Source organism: Heloderma suspectum, chromosome 11 (assembly GCF_057233095.1).
Source record: "Heloderma suspectum isolate Gila_16-S chromosome 11, 16-S_ref, whole genome shotgun sequence".
NCBI lineage: Eukaryota > Metazoa > Chordata > Lepidosauria > Squamata > Helodermatidae > Heloderma > Heloderma suspectum.
The window spans coordinates 43,167,728-43,189,933 of record NC_139468.1 but is presented as its reverse complement, the minus strand read 5'-3'; the positions used below and the strand labels follow the sequence as shown (position 1 = coordinate 43,189,933).

Genomic DNA, 22,206 nt, shown 5'->3' with positions numbered 1-22,206 from the left:
TTATGGTATTGAGGCAGGTGTCCTCTGTCACTCCCTGGCTGTGTAGGCTAGTGTCAAAGCCATAGGGGGCTGTATTGTGTACTATGGTGGCTTGCATTCCTATTTTGGACTTCCCCTGGGGCATACCTGTCAAAAAGCCCCCCCACCCCCGGAACATGGATGCTATGATAGAGAAAAAGCAAGAAATGTGGTTTTGGGGGGTTTTCCTGAAAACACATAACCTAGAGAAGGGCTGAGGATTTACAATAGTCCACAGTTGATTATCATCAGTTGGTCATCATGATGGTCGTCATCATCATATACGGATAGCGATCTCAATTCTCTTGAGTGCTTACTGTAGCCAAAACAGCACCATCCATGCACAAGAGAGAAATTATGGCAGGCTTGAGAGATCACCAAGGTTTGCATAAGTACAAAATGTAAGCAACCTGCCCTGGATGAGGTTGCACTCCCTCTGAAGGAGCAGTTATCTAGCTTGGAAGTACTCCTAGATTCACCTTTGTCACTGGAGGCTCAGGTAGCCTTACTGGCACAGAGTGCTATTGGCAAGCTTTGGTTTGCTCACCAGCTACAACCATTCCTAGATAAGGATAACCTGGCCACATTAGTTCATGCACTAGTCACTTCCTGATTAGATCACTGCAATATTCTCTACACAGGGCTGCTCTTGAGGAAACAAAGAAGCTGTAGCTAGTGCAGAATGCGGCAGCTATGTTGCTGTCAGGAACATCATATAGAAACTACCACCAGTTTTAAAGGAATTGCACAGGCTGCCAGTATGCCTTCAGTCTGAGTTCAAGGTGTTAGTGATTATGTTTAAAACCCTAAATGGCTTGGAACCTCAATGTTTGAGGGAGTGCCTCTCCCTGTATACATCTACCCAAGTATGGAGATCTGTTGAGGGGGCTCCTCTCAGCATTGCATTGTTGGTAGCTATCCATTATGTGGAGACATGAGAGAGAGCCTTCTTGGCTGTGGTGCCCTGGTTAGGGAATGGCTTCCCCTTGGGAGGTCTGGCTGGCTGAGTATTTAGCCAAAACCTCTCTCTTGGCACCAAGACCTAGCTATTTAGCCAGACTTTTGTGTCTTACTGGCTATCGCTCAGTAGTTGATTTGTTTGCTTGGGCTGTTGATAATTATAATGAATTGATTTTACATTGAAATTGTTTTTGTTCTTATATCCCACCCTAAGACCAAGTGATACAGGGTGGGTTAGAAATATTTTAATAAATAAAATAAAATAAATATTTAGGGAAAAAACCCTAAGAAGGTCCAATAAAGACTGAGCATGCTCTGTGGCCACAGAATGTGGAGTGTCCATTGGGAGAAATAACAAAGGGGTGCAAGGTGAAATGGAGTATCCTGGAAGAGGGCATGGCTGGCTGCAATCCTAAACAGGAGAACTCCACATTGCAACACTTCATTGAAGAATCCCAGTTGTTCCTTGTAATACAGGGATGGACAGCTTGTGGCCCTCCAGATGTTTTGGCCACCATTGGCTATGCTGGCCAGGGCTGATGGGAGTTGTAGGCCAAAACATCTGGAGGGCCACAAGTTGTCCACCCCTGATAGCAAACTCAAGTGGTTCAATGACTATCAGTTTGGAAGGAAAATGGGGCCACCCCAGAATGAGTAATTTTGACATACTTGTGGGACTCGCCTAGTATGCAGAAGAATAAAGGTTTGTGTATTAAGAGATACTGAGCTTACAGAATGCTGATGGCAGTGCTGCCTATGAGGTGTGGTAGGGTGGAGACTAAAGAAATCAGAGGTCAGGCAAACTATTATGAGTCTTATCAATTAAATCTGTGGTTTTGAACAGTTGAAACATGGGACATTAGGATGTTGGTAGAAAACACCCACCCCCAATAAAGCAAAATGGGGAATAGTACAAGAGGGGGAAGTAAGCTGGTCTTTTATTTAAGCACTAGCCTAGTAGCAATAGGTGACATGGAATGCCATGCAGGTTGACTACATGGAACTCTGTGCAAGCAAGTGAGCGGGCTAGTGGAGGAATGCTCTGTCCCTCCTCTGAGCCCAGCATAAAAATGAAGCAGGCTGGTGCAGAAGGAACATAGTTCTACATCTTTCCTCTGCCAGCGCCCTGCAGACTAGTACATTTACTGTAGGCTAGCAACATTTGTGGGCTTATTTTGCAAGGCTGAATTAGCCTGCTGAAGCTTAGTAAGCTTGGGAATCCCTGCTTTGGGGGCAGAGTTTAAGTTGGGACAGGGGGGACGTGTGTGCCATGAAGTTAAAAAAAACTCCTCCACTCTACAGGGGATGTTTCAGTATCCAATACCATGTGTGTGTGTCCCTGCTATCTAGTATGAAAATGCTCAGGTTTGGGGTTAGCAGCCCTCTATTGCAATATATAGCACAGCAGGAGAAAGGTTCTGGGGAGGAAGGGGAGGAAAGTGTCCTTTATCCCTCTCCTGTTCCAGGAACTCCCCATGACCACCAAACAGCAATACAAGGTTCCTGTTTCGGGCTGGCTGAAGCTCTGAACAGAAGCATTCATCTTAGGCCAAGGGTTCCTATCTTTTATGGGATAGTGGGCACACTTGGAATTTTGGAAGTGCCATGGGTGCACTCACAAAATGGCTGCCATGGGGTGGGGCTTGCCTATTCATAAAATGGCTGCCATGGTGAGTATCGCTAGTCACAAAACACCCATTTCCCAGAAGGCAAACTGGTGAGACTAAAAGAAAAATAACTTGCCCAAGAACCTAAGAACATGGTAGAGGTGGGATTTGAATTCCAGAACACAAAAGCAGTCTTTTGAACCCACAGTTTTCTGCTCCAAAACTGATTTCACCGAAGTCAAACTGGCAATGCCCAGAAAACGCACACACAGCACAAGGTGCTGGAGGCCAGCACTTCAGTTTTGCAGCATGCTAGCCTCCCAGTTAAAAAAAAAAAATTATAAAATCAGGAAGGGCAGGGTGCCAGGCAGGCACCAGTGGAGGTGTTCACGGGCATATTAGTGCCCATGGATACCACTTCGAGGACTCCATTCTTAGCAGGTGGGAACACTGCAGCATTGTGTTGCAGGCCCGGCTTGTTTAGCATAACTATGAGCCACTTTCTGGGTCCCTGAGTGTTTTCCTATTTTCTTAGTAGTGGGGTTGTTCTTTTGTGGGATTTTTTGAGAATGAGTCTAGACCATGCCAATAGTTCACATACTGGTAATGCAGATTCACAAATGTGTCTGATTGAAAGGTTTGATTTATTTGCAAAAACAGATTCAATATGCAGTCCTCTAGAAAGGTGAGGTGACTTAGGATGGAGGGGTGCTTGGCCTTGATTACTTATTTTTGAAATGCTTCATGTAGGAGCCTTCTCACATGTGTTGTCGAGTGCTGATTAAACTGTTGGTAATTACCGAGTGTTACATAGTGAGCAAAAGTAATTGTGTAATGATAAAGCACATGGAGGGAAAAATCTGTTTATATAAATGCCTAGAAACCACAAAAGAAGACAGTTAAAAAAAATAGAACTTGTAATTATTTACCAGCACTTTGTGTTATGTAAAATTACAAATATGCCTGAGGTGAGCAATTCAAAAATGCCAATAAAATTATTATTTGGGTTCATGACTTTCTATGAGAAGCCTTTAAGGGTACATTCAGGAAGCTTTTAGCAATCTAACTATACTACATCAGCTTTGTAACAAGAGGAAAGTGACTTCCAAAAATAGGCTTCTGCATGTCCAGTGCCATGGATTATAAATCCAGAGAGCTTAATGTCTCTAGGAACAGCTGTTTCATTCCAGAATCCCAACAGGAACTGCACAGGTTCTACTGAAATGTATAAGCGGCCAACAATGCAGTACATGTGTATTCAGAAGTAAGCCCCATTGAGTTCAGTGGGACTTGGGTAAGTCAGTATTATAATGCTCTGCCCAGCTTCAGTCCTATTACACACTTATCTGGTTCTGTTGAACTTTTTAAATCTAGCTTCTGAGTAGACATGCAGAGAATTGCATTGCAATTTAAGATAGTTTTGTTACTAGTTAGTGCAGCATCTTTTTAAAAAGTGGAGGGGCGGGATCTGGTAAGATTCAGTATAAGAGAGGATGAGTACTATTAACAGTCATCTCAGCCCATGTGATTTCTAGATTTATTAAGGGCACAATCCTAACATGGCTGGCTAGGGGAATGCTGGGAGTTGTAGGGCGTTTTTTGTCTAAACATGTGTACGATTGCTTCCTAAAACTCTTTAAATGTTGCTATTATAAATACTCCACGTAAGTGCCTTTTGAAGATATTGAAGGAAATATGAATAAATTAGAAATTAATTTAAAGGTTTCCAACCATTGCTACAAGGAAATACCATATTTCATATTCTTTCATTCTCTATTATAGAGAAAAGCAAGAGCCAAACTGATGTTCTGAAGTATCATTCAGTTCCAGTCCCACTATTTAAAATCCCCATGTCATTGGTTGCTGAATTAAGTTGATTAATGCTTGCAGCCCAACTTCTTCCAGGTAGATCCAGTTTCTGGATTTAATATGAATTGGCAAAAAAATGGGTACTGAATTTTCATGCTGTGAAGGTAAGTAAAGATGTGGACGGTGCTACACTGAAGGCCTAACTTTTCTACCAGAAGCAGAAAATTCAAAGATTATTTGATATACATGATAATCTAGGTCCAGTGGAGTTCCAGTTGGGGCTATATTTGCTAGATGCTGGCAATTCATACAAAACTTTAACACTACTAACTACACCCTGTTTCTGATGTAGCTCTAAAATTTGCCAGAATTCATAATCATGCCACATTTTTGGAATCAGAGTTTTTCCATGATTAATAGCTTGTTTCTGATTTTTCAGGGTTTTCTTAAACAAAAAATTTAACTAGAAATTTTCCACTTTCTCCCCTCATCCCTCCCCACCCACAGCCCATTCCCTTCCCAACCCCAGATTTTGTAGTTTTACATTATGTATTTTCACTTAGTGAAAATCGCTTATTACAGTTGGATTTTTTTATGGGAAAGGGGAAGAGACACAAAGAAGGGGGGAAGGTAAAGAGATAGAAGAAGGGGGGGGGAGAACAGGAAAGAAAAGTAGAAAGGTGAGATGGTTGTAATTTATTTACTTATTACATTTCTATACAGCCCAATAGCCTCTGTGCAGTTCACAAAAATTAAAACCCTAAAATGCAACATGATAAAACATAGTATAAAACCTTTAAAAAGTTTAAAACAGAATACCAGAGTAATCCAAGACCACCCTGAGAATCGATACATGGATCCAGGACCTACTAGCACTGGCAACCCATGAAAAGATATTCCATTTTAAATTATAAAAAGAGGGCAAATTTCAGACAATTTGGTATAGCTTCCTTGAACTATATGTGAGGTAAAGGAACTGTGCCAATAACAACTGGAATCGGTTTTGTATAATTTGCCATATTCATAAAAACATTGCCTCACGTCTCCAATTCCATCCTCCACAAATCTGTGCCTAATGGGATGAAATACAGAGTCCTAGATTGACAGGCAGCAACAGCTGCCAATTACAACCGGACTCCCGTTGATTGATTGGCTTCCCAGAACTTTGTTCAGTGTCTGCAAAAAAGGCATTTGCAGCAAACACAGTTGTTGATACAGAAGAGGCTTTTCTCTGGATGTTATGGAAGGAGGTGTTAGCAAAGGTATTCATGTTACTTTGGGACTGATTAATGTCTTCTACTAGATGCTTAAAAGGCTATGCTTCTGAAAACTGTTCAAACTCTTTATAGCAAGACCATTTCACAGGTGCATGGGGTTTTATTCTCTGAGAGTACATCCCCTACCAACTCCTATATTTTATTTCATTGATTTACAACATTTGTGTGACACCCCATAGCATAAAGTTCTCTGGGCAACTCACAATAAACAAGCATAAAAACAGTTTAAATGCAAAATATGAAAACATGATATCAGAAGTAATGTAAAATCCCAGGTCATAGTCTGAAGGCACATGAGGCAGCTACCATGCTGAAGCTAAGCAGGTCTGGGTCCAGTCAGTGCTTGGAGGGGAGACCACCTGGGAACCACATGTAGCCATCTTGAGTTCCACAGTGGAAGAAGGTGGGGTATAAATGTAATTAATAAAAAAATAACATAAAATATGACAACAAAGCAAAACTCACAGTACCCCAAAATTAAACAGATTTTAAAACTGAGAGGCCCAGACCACATGAATTACTTCAAAGGCCTGAGTGAACAGAAAAGACTACAGGGGTGGTAGAACTGGAAAAGACTACAGGGATGGCACCAGGCAAGGCACCAGGCAAACCTCCCTGGGAAGGCTGTTCCATAGCTGGGCTGGCACTACTGAAAAAGCCCTCTCCTAGGTAAAGCTGCCTAATTTTGCTTCTATTGACTTTTTTTTTTTACCTAGTACACCACCTAAAATTATCTCTAGCTTTGTTAATATTATTTTATTTATTTCATTTCTATACCGCCCAATAGCCGAAGCTCTCTGGGCGGTTCACAAAATATAAAGACCGTCTATGTTTTCTCTACTTTTGTTTTCCACCCACCAAGGAACGTGTGTGTTTCACAGATCCAGGTAACAGCTGGATTTTATATTTCAATAAAATCAACCATTGCTTATTTCTTCATCCTGGTAGTCATAGGTGCAACCTGAAACCATCACAACACCTAGAAGCAGAGCCTAATTTGAATGTCCACTACCACATCCCACATCCCATCTTAACACTGTGACTAAATATTGACGCCATGGCTTTAGCAGCAGCCAGCTCCCCCCACCCCATTGCTTTGTTTACTATCTAACTTGAAGAATTCCAGAGCACTCAAAACATCTGCATGCTATTTTGTGACATTTTAGTTGGCCAATAAAGACACTACCCTAATATAGACTGCAATTTTTTCTTATGGCCAACATGCTTTTTATGTCACAGTTGTATGGCAGCCACAGGTAATTTCTCCTCATCCTTTATAAAATTAAAAAAATATTTTCCACGTTTCCCCATATCTGTGATGCTTTCTTTACTGCAATCTGTTACTATTTTCTCCATTTCTCAGTGTAGTGCAAGTAGCAGTGCCCTTTGCCAGTTCCTGATGTGTTGTTCCCAGCTTTTGCAGGCTGAAGATCTGGATATAAGAGGAAACCGCTATGTAATTTCTGATGTCAGGCAATTCTTTGTTTTGAGTTTCCAACTTGAAAGACAGCCTTTATATTATCACTATATATGCATTGTTGAATAACTTGTTATGAAGGTAAATGCTGCACCTGTTGAGTTTCTGTGTGTCATGAGCTGTTAGATACACAGAGCATCTTTCAGGAATCCATGGTTCCCAGAACTTCTGAATTGCATATATATGCTAATTTAAGTCTTGAATGTTTTATTTATGTGTAATACAAGTGGAAATAGCATTGTTTTCTGCCTGTGTCATGTATTGGGAAAGCAAAGGTCTGTCATCAAGAGGATTGTAGGTAACTGTTGCTAAGACCATTAAGTACATTTCTAACTGAGGGTTGATAGCTAGGATATGAAATAAGCCAAGGACTCTCTGGCCCTAGCATTCCACTCAGTTGAATGAACTGTGCCGTAGAGCACCCCAACCTTTTTGGTACCAGGGACCGGTTTCATGGAAGACAATTTTTCCATGGACTGGCGGGGGGGGGGGGGGGGTTGCTGGCGGACTTCCGGCCGGCAGCTCCGTAGACTCGCATCGGAGTGGAGCCGGCCAGGGCCGGCCAGGATTCCGGGGGGGGGGGGACAGATCGCCTCCCCCCACCCCCCCGCGGACCCAAGGTAAGGGGGTTTCACACACACCTACGGCCCAGTTCCTAACAGGCCACGAACCAGTACCGGTCCACGGCCCAGGGGTTGGGGACCCCTGCCTTAGAGGGTAGCACTTGCACTGTCTCTCAGTTGTTGTTGTTCAGTCGTTCAGTCATGTCCGACTCTTCGTGACCCCATGGACCATAGCACGCCAGGCCTTCCTGTCCTGCGCTCTCTCCCGGAGCGTGCTCAAGTTCATATTCATTGCATCCGTGATGCTATCTAGCCATCTCATCCTCTGCCGTCCCCTTCTCCTTTTGCCTTCAGTCTTTCCCAGCATCAGGGTCTTTTCCAGGGAGTTTTCTCTTCGCATTAGGTGGCGAAAATATTTGAGCTTCAGCTTCATTATCTGTCCTTCCAATGAGCACTCAGGGTTGATTTCCTTTAGGATGGACTGATTTGACCTCCTTGCAGTCCAGGGGACTCGTAAGAGTCTTCTCCAGCACCACAGTTCGAAAGCATCAATTCTTCGGCGCTCAGCCTTCCTTATAGTCCAGCTCTCACAGCCATACATTACTACTGGGAAAACCATAGCTTTGATTAGACGGACCTTTGTCGGCAAGGTGAAGTCTCTGCTTCTTACTATGCTGTCTAGGTTTGCCATAGCTTTCCTCCCAAGGAGCAAGCGTCTTTTAATTTCATGGCTACAGTCACCGTCTGCGGTGATCTTGGAGCCCAAGAAAGTAAAATCTGTCACTGCTTGCCAGGAGGTGATAGGGCCAGATGACATGATCTTCGTTTTTTTAATGTTGAGTTTCAAACCAGCTTTTGCACTCTCCTCTTTCACCCTCAACAAGAGGCTCTTGAGATCCTCTTCGCTTTCTGCCATTAGGGTGGTATCGTCTGCATATCGGAGGTTGTTGATAATTCTCCCGGCAATCTTAATTCCGACCTGTGATTCATCCAACCCGGCATTTCTCATGATGTACTCTGCATATAAGTTAAATAAGCAGGGTGACAATATGCAGCCTCGTCGTACTCCTTTCCCAATTTTGAACCAATCGGTTGTTCCATCTCTGGTTCTTACTGTTGCTTCTTGACCCTCGTACAGGTTTCTCAGGAGACAGGTAAGGTGGTCTGGTACTCCCATCTCTTTAAGAATTTGCCACAGTTTGTTGTGATACACAGTCAAAGGCTTTAGCGTAGTCAATGAAGCAGAAATAGACGTTTTTCTGGAATTCTCTTGCTTTCTCCATGATGCAGCGAATGTTGGCGATTTGATCTCTAGTTCCTCTGCCTCTTCGAAACCCAGCTTGTACTTCTGGTAGTTCTCGGTTCGCATACTGCTGAAGCCTAGCTTGTAGGATTTTGAGCATCACCTTGCTGGCATGTGAAATGAGTGCAATTGTGCGGTAGTTTGAACACTCTTTGGTGTTGCCCTTCTTTGGAATTGGAATGTAAACTGACCTTTTCCAGTCTTGTGGCCACTGTTGAGTGTTCCAGATTTGTTGGCATATTGAATGCAGCACTTTAACAGCATCATCTTTTAGGATTTTAAATAGCTCAGCTGGAATACTGTCATCTCCGCTAGCTTTGTTGTTACTAATGCTTCCTAAGGCCCACTTGACTTCACTCTCTAGGATGTCCGGCTCAAGTTCAGTGACCGCACTATCATGGCTATCAGGGACATTCAGATCTTTCCTGTATAGTTCTTCTGTGTATTCTTGCCACCTCTTCTTAATCTCATCTGCTTCTGTTAGGTCCCTGCCTTCTTTGTCCTTTATCATGCCCATCTTTGCACAAAACGTTCCCTTGAGATCTCCAATTTTCTTGAAGAGATCTCTAGTCTTTCCCATTCTGTTGTTTTCCTCGATTTCTTTGCATTGTTCATTGAAGAAGGCCTTCTTGTCTCTCCTTGCTATTCTCTGGAACTCTGCATTCAGTTGGGTATATCTTCCCCTTTCTCCCTTGCTTTTCGCTTCCCTTCTTTCCTCAGCTACTTGTAAAGCCTCATCAGACAGCCACTTGGCTTTCTTGCATTTCTTTTTCTTTGGGACGGATTTCGTTGCTGCCTCCTGAACAATGTTACGGACCTCCGTCCATAGTTCCTCAGGCACTCTGTCTATCAGGTCTAATCCCTGAAATCTATTCCTCACCTCCACTGTATATTCATCAGGGATATGATTTAGGTCATACCTGAACGGTTTAGTGGTTTTCCCTACGTTCTTCAATTTAAGCTGAAATTTTGCAAGAAGCAGCTCATGATCTGAGCCACAGTCAGCTCCAGGTCTTGTTTTTACTGACTGCCTCTCCATCTTTGGCTGCAAAGGACATAATCAATCTGATTTCGATATTGACCATCTGGTGATGTCCATGTGTAGAGTCGCCTCTTGTGCTGTTGGAAAAGAGTGTTTGCTATGATCAGCATGTTCTCTTGGCAAAACTCTATTAGCTTTTGTCCTGCTTCATTTTGTACACCAAGGCCATGCCTGCCTGTTATCCTGGTGATTTCTTGACTTCCTCCTTTAGCATTCCAATCCCCTATGATGAAGAGGACATCTTTTTTTGGTGTTAGTTCTAGAAGGTGTTGTAGGTCTTCATAGAACCGATCAACCTCAGCTTCTTCAGCCTCAGTGGTTGGGGCATAGACTTGAATTACTGTGATGTTGAATGGTTTGCCTTGGATTCGTACTGAGATCATTCTATCATTTTTAAGATTGTACCCCAGTACTGCTTTTCCCACCCTTTTGTTGACTATGAGTGCTACTCCATTTCTTCTAAGGGATTCTTGCCCACAATAGTAGATATGATGGTCACCTGAATTAAATTCACCCATGCCTGTCCATTTTAGTTCGCTGATTCCCAAGATGTCGATGTTCAATCTTGCCATCTCATGTTTGACCACCTCCAGCTTACCTTGATTCATTGATCTGACATTCCAGTTTCCTAAACAATATTGTTCTTTACAGCATCGGATTTTCTTTTCACCGCCAGACACATCCACAGCTGAGTGTCCTTTCGGGTTTGGCCCAGCCGCTTCACTCTTTCTGGCGCTACTTGGAAATACCCTCTGCTCTTCCCCAGTAGCATATTGGACACCTTCCGACCTGAGGGGCTCATCTTCCGGCGTCATCTCTTTTAGCCTTGTGATACGTTCCATGGGGTTTTCTTGGCAAGAATACTGGAGTGGGTTGCCATTTCCTTCTCCAGTGGACCACATTTTGTCAGAACTCTCCGCCATGACCTGTCCGTCTTGGGTGGCCCTGCACGGCATAGCTTATGGCTTCACTGAGTTACGCAAGCCCCTTCGCCACAACAAGGCAGTGATCCATGAAATGCCTCCCTGCCCGGCTTTTCCCAAGAAAAGGTATAATCCAACCAAAGTTGTTATTATTATTTATTACATTTCTATACCACCCAATAGCCGGAGCTCTCTGGGCAGTTTACAAAGATTAAAAACATTAAAAACACAATATACAGAGATTAAAAACCATTTACATAAAAAACACATGAACAGACAATATACACAAAAGAAACATGTATCTAAAACAACTTCAAGCAACAATCTCAAAAACAACCATAATCATAAGACATTCCAGGATCAATTAAACACTTACCATATACTGCCGAATGCCTGGGAGAGAGAAAGGTCTTAACCTGGTGCCAAAAAGATAATAATGTTGGTGCCAGGTGGGCCTCATCAGGGAGATCATTCCATAATTTGGGGGCTACCACCAAAAAAGCCCTCTCTCTTATCACCATCTTCCCCACTTCCCTTAGCGTAGGCAGCCGGAGATGTTGAGTGTAGTTAGTATACAGGTAGGTTCATGTCGAGAGAGGCGTCCCATCAGGTATTGTAGTCCCAAGCCATGTAAGGCTTTATAGGTTAAACCAGTACCTTGAATCGGGCTCGGAAACATACAGGCAGCCAGTGCAAGCAGGCCAGAGTCAGTCTTACATGTTCGGACCTTCGGGTCCCTGTTATCAATCTGGCTGCCACATTTTGCATGAGTTGCAGTTTCTGAACCTTCTTCAAAGGCAGCCCCACATAGAGTGCATTGCAGTAATCTAACTTGGAGATTACCAGAGCATAGACAACTGAAGCTAGGGTATCCTTGTCCAGATAGGGGCGTAGCTGGGCCACCAACCGAAGTTGGTACAAGGCACTCTGTGCCACTGAGGCCACCTGAGCCTCAAGTGACAAAGATGGTTCAAAGAGAACCCCCAAGCTACAAACCTGCTCCTTCAGGGGGAGGGCAACCCTATCCAGAACAGGTTGAGCACCCTCCATCCAGTCAGAAGAACCACCCACCAACAGCATCTCAGTCTCTGGATTGAGTTTCAGTTTATTAGCCCTCATCCAGTCCATTGTCGCAACCAGGCACTGATTTAGCACATCGACGGTCTCACCTGAAGAAGATGAAAAGGAGAAATAGAGCTGCATGTCATCAGCATACTGATGACAATGTGCCCCCAAACTCCGGATGACCGCACTCAACAGTTTCATGTAGATGTTAAATAGCATGGGGGATAGAACTGACCCCTGTGGAACTCCATACTGGAGAATCCATGGGGCCTAGCAATATTATCCAAGCAATACCTTCTGGAGCCGACCATCCAAGTAGGAGTGAAACCACTGCAATGCAGCGCCTCCCACACCTAGCTCAGACAGTCGTCCCAGAAGGGTACCATGGTCGATGGTATCGAAAACCACCAAGAGATGAAGGAAAATCAACAAGGTCACACTCCCCCTGTCTCTCTCCTGACATAGGTCATCATACAGGGTGACCAAGGCTGTTTCTTGCCAAAACCCAGCCTGAACCCCGACTGAAATGGATCTAGATAATTGGTCTACTCAATTCTCAACCTACTCAAGAACCTACTCAACCTACTCAATAACCTTGCCCAGGAAAGGAACACTTTCCACTGGCCTAAAATTACTAAGATTTTCCAGGTCCAGGGGAGTGGTTTCACTACTGCCTCTTTGAGGTGGCCTGGGACCACCCCCTCTTGCAAAGAGGCATTAATCACCTCCCTGGCCCAGCCAGCTGTTCCTTCCCTGCCAGTTTTTATCAGCCAAGAGGGGCAAGGATCCAGTATGGAAGTGATTGCACATACCTCTCCAAGCATCTTGTCAATGTCCCCGAGCTGTACCAACTGAAACTCACCCAGGAGAGCAGGAAAAGGCTGTGCTCTGGATACCTCACCAGATTCACCTGCTTTAACACTGGAGTCTAAGTCCTGGTGGATGCAAGAGATCTTATCCTAGAAGTGCCTAGCAAATGCATTACAGTGGGCCTCAGAGGGATCAAGTTAAGCACGTGGAATTTCAATTGGATTGTTATCTTACTCCCTTTGAAATCCATGGGACAGCAAGATGTATAACTTTATTTAGAGCATGCTGTTATTCATATTCTTACAAAAAAAATTCCTGAGGCACATTTTGTAATTTGGTAATAGGCCTACAATAATATATGCAGCTTTTAAACTGAAATCCATCAAAATTAAACAGGTGCCTCAACATGAATCTGCTACTTCAAATGGCAACTGAAAATTAAGGACAAAGCTATAACTTCATATTGCATTTTGCCCAGTTAAGATTTCATATATTCTTGTTTGTTTGTTTACAGCTAGTAGTTCTTAGCCATTTTATTGAAGCTTTACCTAATTAAGGATTTTTTCTATTGTCCCAGAAAATCCTTTCACAGGGTAATCCCATATTTTGTCACTGTGGAATTTAAGGAAATTTGATGCATTGAAACCACTTAATCTAAGTGTTTCCATAAGGTAATATTTTTGTGGGTTCTATGAACTTTCCCTAAGTCAGTCACCTGTGCACTAAGCTCTTGGGCTTAGCATATTTTATCTGCCTCATCATTGTAGTTTCATAGCGGCTTACAAACATTAGTGGAGGTTCATTTCCTGTCTCCTTCCGTCTGGTGTGCCACACAAACAGACTTTTCCCCCAGGTGGTAAGCTGAGGATCTAACAGGTTGTGACTTGCCCCTAGCCATGTGGAAAGTGTGTAGGAGAGCCAGAAATGGATATGGGATGTGTTAGGTGCCACTCACTGAATTACCCGTCTGTGAATATGGATGGAGAGAATAGCATCTTCCATTTGCCCTCCAAGACGTACGTGTCCAATTGGAATGTGATTAGGACACATCTGTATGTATGGCTGTTTTACCCTTTTTTTACATTGTGTAAATGCAGAAAATTAATAAACTGTCTTGGTATTGCTTGAATTCCTCTGTTCCTTATACTCTTTTCATATGGACCAGGCTTGCCAATACATGTTCTAATTCATGTAAATGTGTGTAACTTGTCAGACTTAAATAATTTTTGGTTCATGATTATTATAATATGTTATTTTCCATTTCACGAGAGCCAGTGTGGTATAGCGGCTAGAGTGTTGGACTGGGAGCTGGGAGATCCGGGTTCTAGTCCCCACTCAGCCATGAAGCTCACTGGGTGACTTTGGGCCAGTCACAGACTTTCAGCCCAACCTACCTGACAGGGTTGTTGTTGTGAGGCTAAAATGGAAGGATTATGTAAGTTGGGTTCCTGAGAGAGGGGAAAGGGTGGGATATAAATGTAATAAATAAATAAATAAATAAATAAATAAATAAATAATTTCCCCACTTCCATCTCTTGGTCATGCTGAACTTCTAATGGAAAAGAGCCAGTGAGACCAAAAGATGATAGCAGCAGTTCTTCCACTCTCATGGTTGTAGTACTTCCTTCAGTTCCTCCAAAACTGGACAAAAGGAAGGAGAGGCCTTGTTACCTCAATGGCCAACTTGGCATTCCCTTGGGGATATGATGCTTTTATTTCTCCCATAGAACGCCAGTCTGTACAAGCAATAGATGCTGGTCTCTGGACACAGTTGGGATAGGAAATAAAGTTGCCCCTTGCCCAGACAAAGAATCTAGGTGGGAGGCAGGTTTTGTTTCCCCTTGAGTTGGGTCGTAAAGTATGCATTTTAGATTTCTCCCATCGTTCTGAACAGCTCCCCCTTTTCTGCTATAGGTCTTGTTCCAAAAAAGCATCTGTGTAGTCTTACTGAAATGCAAACTTGGGTTTGGGATAAAAGTGCTGCATATCTTGAGCATGTTCTGCTGTCCCCTTTATAAATGTGGCTTGCCTGAATGATAAGATGTCTGCCTAATTCGAGTCCTCGTATTTTGATCTTGTTCTTGTCCTAATAGTGTTGGAGAGTCAAATGGATGTTTTCTAGCCAGCGATAGCATAATTTTTTCAAATTCCTAGATGCTAGTCTCAGCCCCTGGGGGAGCTAGAATCTAATTCTGTAGATTTAAAAAAAATAAAATGCATATTAAGTTAAAAAAAAACCCTTCCCCTGCTTTGAATTATGCTAAATAATTATAGAGGGTTAGTACTTTGGGGACTTAGTGCTGTTTCTGTTCTTGTTCTTTTAATAGTTTTACATGTGATACCAACAAAAATGAGGCTGAGAACGCGGAAAGCTTCTCAGCAGTCAAATCAAAATCACACACAGCGTGCATTGAGGGTAAAGAGAAAATACTCAGAGGTGGAAGAGAGCTTACCTGTTGGTGGAGGAAAACCTCAGAAAAATGAAACTGGCTTATTGTCTTCAATAAAAAAGTTCATTAAAGGAAGTACCCCAAAGGTGAGTGCTCAGCAACTGCTTCTTATGTTGTGACAGGACTGTGTTAATCTTTTATTTATGTATTTGTGATATTTATCTCCCTTTTACGTCAAAATCTTCCCAAGGTGGCTTACAAAAATAAACATTAAATACATCATAATAAAAAAGTTTAAAAGCACATCAGTTGTAAACATATTCAGTTGACATAAAAATCATGTAGGAAAGGCATTACGAAATAAGCATTAAAGTCAGAAGACGCAAGAGAAGAGTCTTGCTGGAGTTCCCTGTAAAGGGATTTCCAAAGGCATGGGGCTACAACCGAAAAGGCCCTGTCCCTGGTACCTGTGAGCCTGGTCTCCCCTAGTGATCTCACCAGAAATCAGAGCCTCTGAAGTTGATCTCAGGGCTCAGGTAGGCGTCTACAAATGCATGTAGTCTTTCAAATAAAGCTCATTTAGGGCTTTAAAGGTCAATACCAGCACTTTACATTGAGCCCAGAAATAAATTGAGAGCCAGTGTACTGGGTGTGGTGGTTGCATTGCATCAATTGTAGTTTCCAAACTGTCTTTAAAGGCAGCCCCTTATAGAAAGCAGTACAGTAGTCCAGTCTGGTGTAACTAGTGAATATGTGATTGAGGCCAAGTCCCCTTTCTCCAGACAGGGTCGCAGTTGCCAAATCATTCTAAACTGGTAACAGGCACTTGTTGCCACAAGCAGCACCTGTATATCCATAAATAGTGCTGGGCCCAGGAGAACCCCCAAGCTGCATACTTGATTCTTCAGGGGGAGTGCAACCCCACCCAAAACAGATTGCGTACTTCCAGATTGACAGCGCCCCCAACCGCATTATCTGGATTGATTTTCAGGTTGTTTGGCCTCATCAACACCAGAACTGCTTTCCAGGCACATGCATTTCCACCACCTTCCTGGATTAGTTGATGGAAACAAGAGAGAGAGCTGCACAAATTGGGAGTCATTCTTAATTGGAAAGAAAGCACTTAAATACTTTTAAGTAATGTCTGTATACACTTTTTTCAGATGCAAGAGTTTCTAATTTGATAATTGGCCAGTAGAAAACCAAAGATGCAAATTTAGTTGGTGCAAATTTCCCCATCCCTAATTACAGCTTGTTGTGTTTCAGGGGGAAACAGCCCTCAAATAACCCATGGCCTGGGCCACTACTGGGCAGGTAATTAGGCAAATGGTGGCCAGAACATGCCGCAGATTAAACAAGCCACCATGATTGTGCAAACTGGCCCAATGTGTCCTCTTCCCACTGATCAGAATGAAAACTTAATGGGAAATTTCCGTCATAAAGATTGATGACAGTGGAGCACTCTTTAATTCGGATGTACAGGATCTTAACTTGAGTCTGTGGGCACACAAAAACTCCAAAATAGGCCACCTAATCACACTTTGAGGGCTCTGTGCTGTTTTCCCTTTCTTTAACATGAGGGACCCCTTTATTTCAGCCTCTTATGATAAATTTTCTCTCCCCTCTCACAAAACAATCTGATGAAACAAGAAGTGTGAAAATAAAAATTAGATGGATGCTATTTCACCACCAGTGAGGATCAGTAATAATGGACACAGAACATGTGTTAGTAACCTAAATGCATTTCAAATTATAATTGTATGCTCTATTTTAAAGGATGAAAGGGAACATCCTGCAAAGAAAAGTAGAATTGAACATGATATAGATGACAACTTGATTACATCCACTCCTCGAACAGGAGACAAGCCTAATAAACCACTCTCCCGAGTTAGGCGGAAAAGTCAAGTGAATGGAGGTTTGTAAATATTCCACTCCAGTGACTCATGAGGCCTTTGGTCTTTCTCCATCACTGAAGTAATTAAGACTTTTGGCATTGGTCTCATAGAAGAGAAGGGTTGAACTTACAGTGCTAGGAGTACACTTTGGTTTCTGTACTATTGATCTCCTGTTCAGTAGTGCCTTTATTGTGTAAATTGCTTTGTGGTGTTTTTCCTTGATGCTTACAGTAAACCATCTGAGGTAGATCATTATGCCTATTTTGTGGATGGGAAAGTAAAGTCTTGCCCAGTTGTCTTGCCAGGTGTTAAAGTGTGCTTATGATTGATCCATGTTTTGAAACTGGTTGTCTCGTGTCCATCTCAGTACTCCATCCCCTAAAATAGACTATGCCGACTAATCATAACCTGGAAATGGAATTGACCACTTTTATATGTCTTGCAGTTGCATAACCACATTATTTCCCATGAAGTATTAATAGGATAACCCAGATGTCCCCAAACCTTTTGGGTTGGCAGGCACATTAAAAGTGTTGTGGGTGCTCTCACAAAATGGCTATCATGGGGGTGGGGCTTGCCCTTTCATAAAATGACTGCCATGGTGGGCATAGCCGGGTCACAAAACATTCATTTCCTAGAAGGCAAACTGGTGAGGCTAAAAGAAAAATAACTTGCCCAAGAACCTAAGTATGAGGCAGAGGTAGGGATTGAGTGCCAAAACACAAGAGCCAGTGTGGTATAGTGGTTAAGAGCATTGGATTAGGACTGTGGAGACCTGGGTTTAAGTCCCCACTGAGCCATGAAACTCACTGGGTGACTTTGTTTATTTGTTTGTTACATGTATATCCTGCCTTTCCTCCAAGCAGCCCAAGTTGGTGAACATGGTCCTCCTCTTCCACCCTCACGACAATCCTATGAGGCAGGTTAGGCTGAGAGTCAGTGACCGGGTTGCTGTGCAAATAAACTGGAGAGCGGGAGGGTCATGTACACCACCTTGGGCTTCATGGAGGAAAGGCAGAATATAAATGAAACAAACAAATTAAAACCACTCTTTTTAACCCAAATTAAGATGGTGCTGAAGAGCACCACTGTGCTTTGCAGAATGCCAGTATCCTCATTAAAAATAATTAATTTTTAAAATCTTAAGAAAGTAAAAAATTAGGAGTGGTAGGGAGCCTGGTGGGCACCAACAGAGGTGTCCCTGGGCATGTGGGTGCCCATGGGCAGTTGGAGAAGCTGTGGATAATAATTGTAATAGGCTGCCACTGTATATTCTTTTTTTAAAAAAAAAAATTGCAGCCAAGTGTCTATATCCTTACTGGGGGTCTGGCAAAGCTAGAGCTGGCTAATTGTGATGCTGCCTGCCTAAGTGCCATGGAGATGGTAGGCCATAGCATCAGCCCTGGTGGGTTTGCAGAGAGCATGGTTTTTCTAGTGTTTAATAGCTGTTTTTTTTTTTACTGTGAAACAAACCCATAATGTTCTTGTTCTAGTATTGAGAGTTTTTGATGCTTGAAATAACTATTTCTTGAATGAAGTATGTGTTTGTGTAGATTTAGAATATTGTCTTGTGACATTGTTGTAAGGGACAAAATAATATTCCTGCTACTTGTACACAGTTGTTTTTGGATGTAACACTAAGCTAGGGTTTATTCTTATGTAAATTAGCTTTTCTGTTCTCTGGCATGATTCTGAGGAGATCATTTTTATCTGACCTCAGTTAAGCATTATGTCCAAACCCAGAAAAATTGTGGTTAGTCTTAACTATGGTTTATTAAAACAAGCCAACTTCAAACTGTGATTTATGACTTTGGCTTGTTTCAGTAAACCGTTGTTAAGATTATCCACAGTTTAAGATTTGGCCAAAACACTGAATTGCAGTTAATTTAAAATGGAAGCAAAAGCTTCCAGTCTCCTCACAGCTGCACTGGAAAGGGAGTGCACAGGAGCCCAAAGCTCATATGCTTGATACTAAGCCATCATTTAGCATTATGTCCAAGCCAGGCCATTGTGCCAAGACACATACGTTTGCCTTTACTGCCATCACCTATAAATATGGGTGAGAGGGTTTCGCCCTTAAAGATGACCTAAACATAACTTTAGATAAATAAAAATAAAAAACATATTTGGGACCGACATTTATTTGGAGCTGTTTGTAACTTTGTCATTCCAGTCTATGTATTAAAAATGATAACAGGAACACATGTGACTGTCGAAAATGGCTTAGTGCACGTGTTTTGTGTCTGTATTCTAGAAGCTGGAAATTATGAAATGACAAACCAGCATGTTAGGCAAAATGGAAAATTGGAAGATAATCCCACCACCGGCAGCCCGCCACGGACTACATTACTGGGGACCATATTTTCTCCTGTCTTCAATTTTTTCTCACCAGCAAATAAAAATGGCAAGTATTATGCAAAGATGCATTTACATACTATGTACATCTAAAAATAAAAATGGCTATGAAAGAGTTGCTGTCTGTCTGGATGCTGGGGAAGAGATAGCAAATAAGGGTGTGTTTTGATTTTTTAAAAACTTAAATCTATAAATAAAGGACTGCATGCTAATTCTTTAAGTGAAATAGCAACCCATGAATTGAAACATCATTTCAGGGACAGCTGGCTCGGACTCTCCGGGGCAAGCTGTTGAAGCTGAAGAAATAGTGAAACAGCTTGATATGGAACAGGTGGATGAGATTATCACCAGTACTGCAGCCTCAGCTAATGGAGCATCCTACACTAGCCAAGCAGTGCAAGTCAGATCAATCAATGGCTTGGAGGAAGTAGAAGACATGACTGATCGTGACCTGCCTCCTCTCACTGGTAAGGGCTGGGCATGTTTTGGTTTTCCTTGAGGTAGGTGCACATGGTTCTGACATTGGGGAAAGCCTTGTACTCCTTTGCTCCTCTGACCCTCACAACTCAGGGGCACAGGATGCTGCTTCAGTCTTCTCCACACAGGTGAGAGGGACCAGTGTCATCATGCAGTCTGTATAGCTGGCTTTCCATGATTAATATGGTAAGATGTCCTACCAAGGGAAGTACCTCTTTTTGGCTGATATAAGTATAATCTAAGGAATTGATAATATTTTCAGTCTCTCATATATTTGGCTGATCATGTCAGTAACTTTCCTCTATGAAATGATAACTGACACTTGAAGATTTTCATTGGCAAATATATCTAACCTTTTTATTGTTTATTACTTGGGCATTTCAGGAGACAAATTATAAGGCTTTAGAACATTGATAAAAGCCTTTCTTCAGGGGTGAAACAATATATTCCGCACAAGGACCCTAAAACCCTTAAGGCCAAAAGAAAGAAATTTCCCCAACAGATGAACTAATGAGGAGCTTTTGTGTTTTATTAGCACCAGTATCTCCGGACAGCGGTTACTCATCGGCTCATCCAGAAGCCACCTATGAAGAAGACTGGGAAGTCTTTGATCCGTATGTGTTCATATTTGAACTCTGTAATTTTAGGTACTACATTTAAAAAAGAAAGAAAACAAAATACTCTTCTCTGTCAGTTAGCTTTGTAGTGATGAGTCAGTGTTTATGGCTATAGTACTTACATTTATTTTAAGCATAATCCTACACAATTCTGCAGGCCACAGTTAAGGAACCACAGCAGTACAATTAAATTATTTTTTTATTTATTTGAAAGCTTTTTGTACCCACCATCAAAATTAATTTTGGGGTGTTTTATGAAGTTTAGAAACAGTACGAATACATATGCATCACTTCCTCTAATACGGAACTGAGCTGATGAACGCTGACACAATTGTAGCCAAAATGGGGCCACTGAGAAATAAAAGGGGGAGGCAGCAGCATGCTCCAAGAAACTCCAAGGTTTGCAGAAGTATAAAAAAATCTTCAGAGGGGAAAACCCCTAAGGAAGCAAAAAACACACACCTCAAAACCCAAAGAACCCAATGAGAAATGAGCATGCTCAGTGGGCACTGGTTGCAGAGTGTCTTTTTGGGTGGGAAGATGAAAGACCAGCAGGGGAGGGAAGCAGAATAAAGTATCCTGAAAGAGGGCCCAGTTAGCTGCCTGAAACTCTGAACGGGAGCACTCCACAATGCAACATTTTTTTGCAAGCCCCACTTGTGTACAAAAAAACACAAAAGATGAAACCAGCAAATAAAAGAGCAGTCAACAATACTTAAAATACATTTAAGGTACTTTAAAAGCCTGAGCAAAGGAAGGTTTTTATCTTAAAATACCCTCACTCAATGGAGTATTTAATGTGGTTTTAATGTTCTATATATTTTAAATTGTTTTATTGTGTGTTGTTTGGTTTTAGTTTTTGTGAACCGCCCAGAGAGCTTCGGCTATTGGGCGGTATAGAAATAAATAAATAAATACTCAATCCCCCGCTCACGCTTTCAGTCTCTCTCTTGCTCATTTTCTCATGCACACACGCCCCTCTGATTCGAACAGGAAAACTTTCTAGGGCTTCCAAAAGATGCTTCCTAAATTGCATGTATATTTATATGGAATCATACAATAGAATCAAAGAATAGTAGGGTTGGAAGGGGCCTACAAGGCCATCGAGTCCAACCTCCTGCTCAATGCAGGAATCCAAGTCAGAGCATCCCTGACAGATGGCTGTCTAGCCTCGTCTTGAATGCCTCCAGTGTGGGAGAGCCCACCACCACCCTAGGTAATGGGTTCCATTGTCATATTGCTCTAACAGGAAGTTTTTCCTGATGTTCAGCCGGAATCTGGCTTCCTGTCACTTGAGCCCATGATTCCGTGTCCTGCACTCTGGGATGATCGAGAAGAGATCCTGGCTTTCCTCTCTGTGATAGCCTTTCAAGTACTTGAAGAACGCCATCCTATCTCCCCTCAGTCTTCTCAAGGCTAAACATGCGCAGTCCTTCCAGTCTCTGTTCATAGGGCTTAGTTTCCAGTCCCCTGATCATTTTTGTTGCCCTCCTCTGAACCCTCTCCAGTTTGTCTGCATCCTTCTTAAAATGTGGTGCCCAGAACTGGACACAGTACTCCAGATGACGCCTGACCAGATCCTGGATCCAGTGTAGATGTGTGTTGTGTAAGACATCTC

General features: G+C 42.5%; 1 protein-coding gene across 10 annotated transcripts in view; it reads left to right on the top strand.

The window, feature by feature from the left end:
* The window catches only part of CTDSPL2 (CTD small phosphatase like 2), a 45,852-nt gene that overhangs the window by 13,042 nt on the left and 10,604 nt on the right, over positions 1-22,206 (top strand). For 3 of the 10 annotated variants that reach the window (XM_084817649.1, XM_084817646.1, XM_084817656.1), the window contains 5 exons: positions 15,182-15,390; positions 17,021-17,159; positions 19,394-19,543; positions 19,752-19,961; positions 20,507-20,618. In XM_084817649.1, coding sequence (XP_084673775.1) covers positions 15,205-15,390; positions 17,021-17,159; positions 19,394-19,543; positions 19,752-19,961; positions 20,507-20,618 — 797 coding nt within the window. In that variant the 5' untranslated portion in view covers positions 15,182-15,204. Of the gene's footprint in view, positions 1-10,707; positions 11,106-13,431; positions 13,526-13,887; positions 13,907-15,181; positions 15,391-17,020; positions 17,160-19,393; positions 19,544-19,751; positions 19,962-20,506; positions 20,619-22,206 lie in introns of those variants that run through there. The other 7 variants (XM_084817655.1, XM_084817652.1, XM_084817654.1 and 4 more) reach the window with 6 other exon arrangements.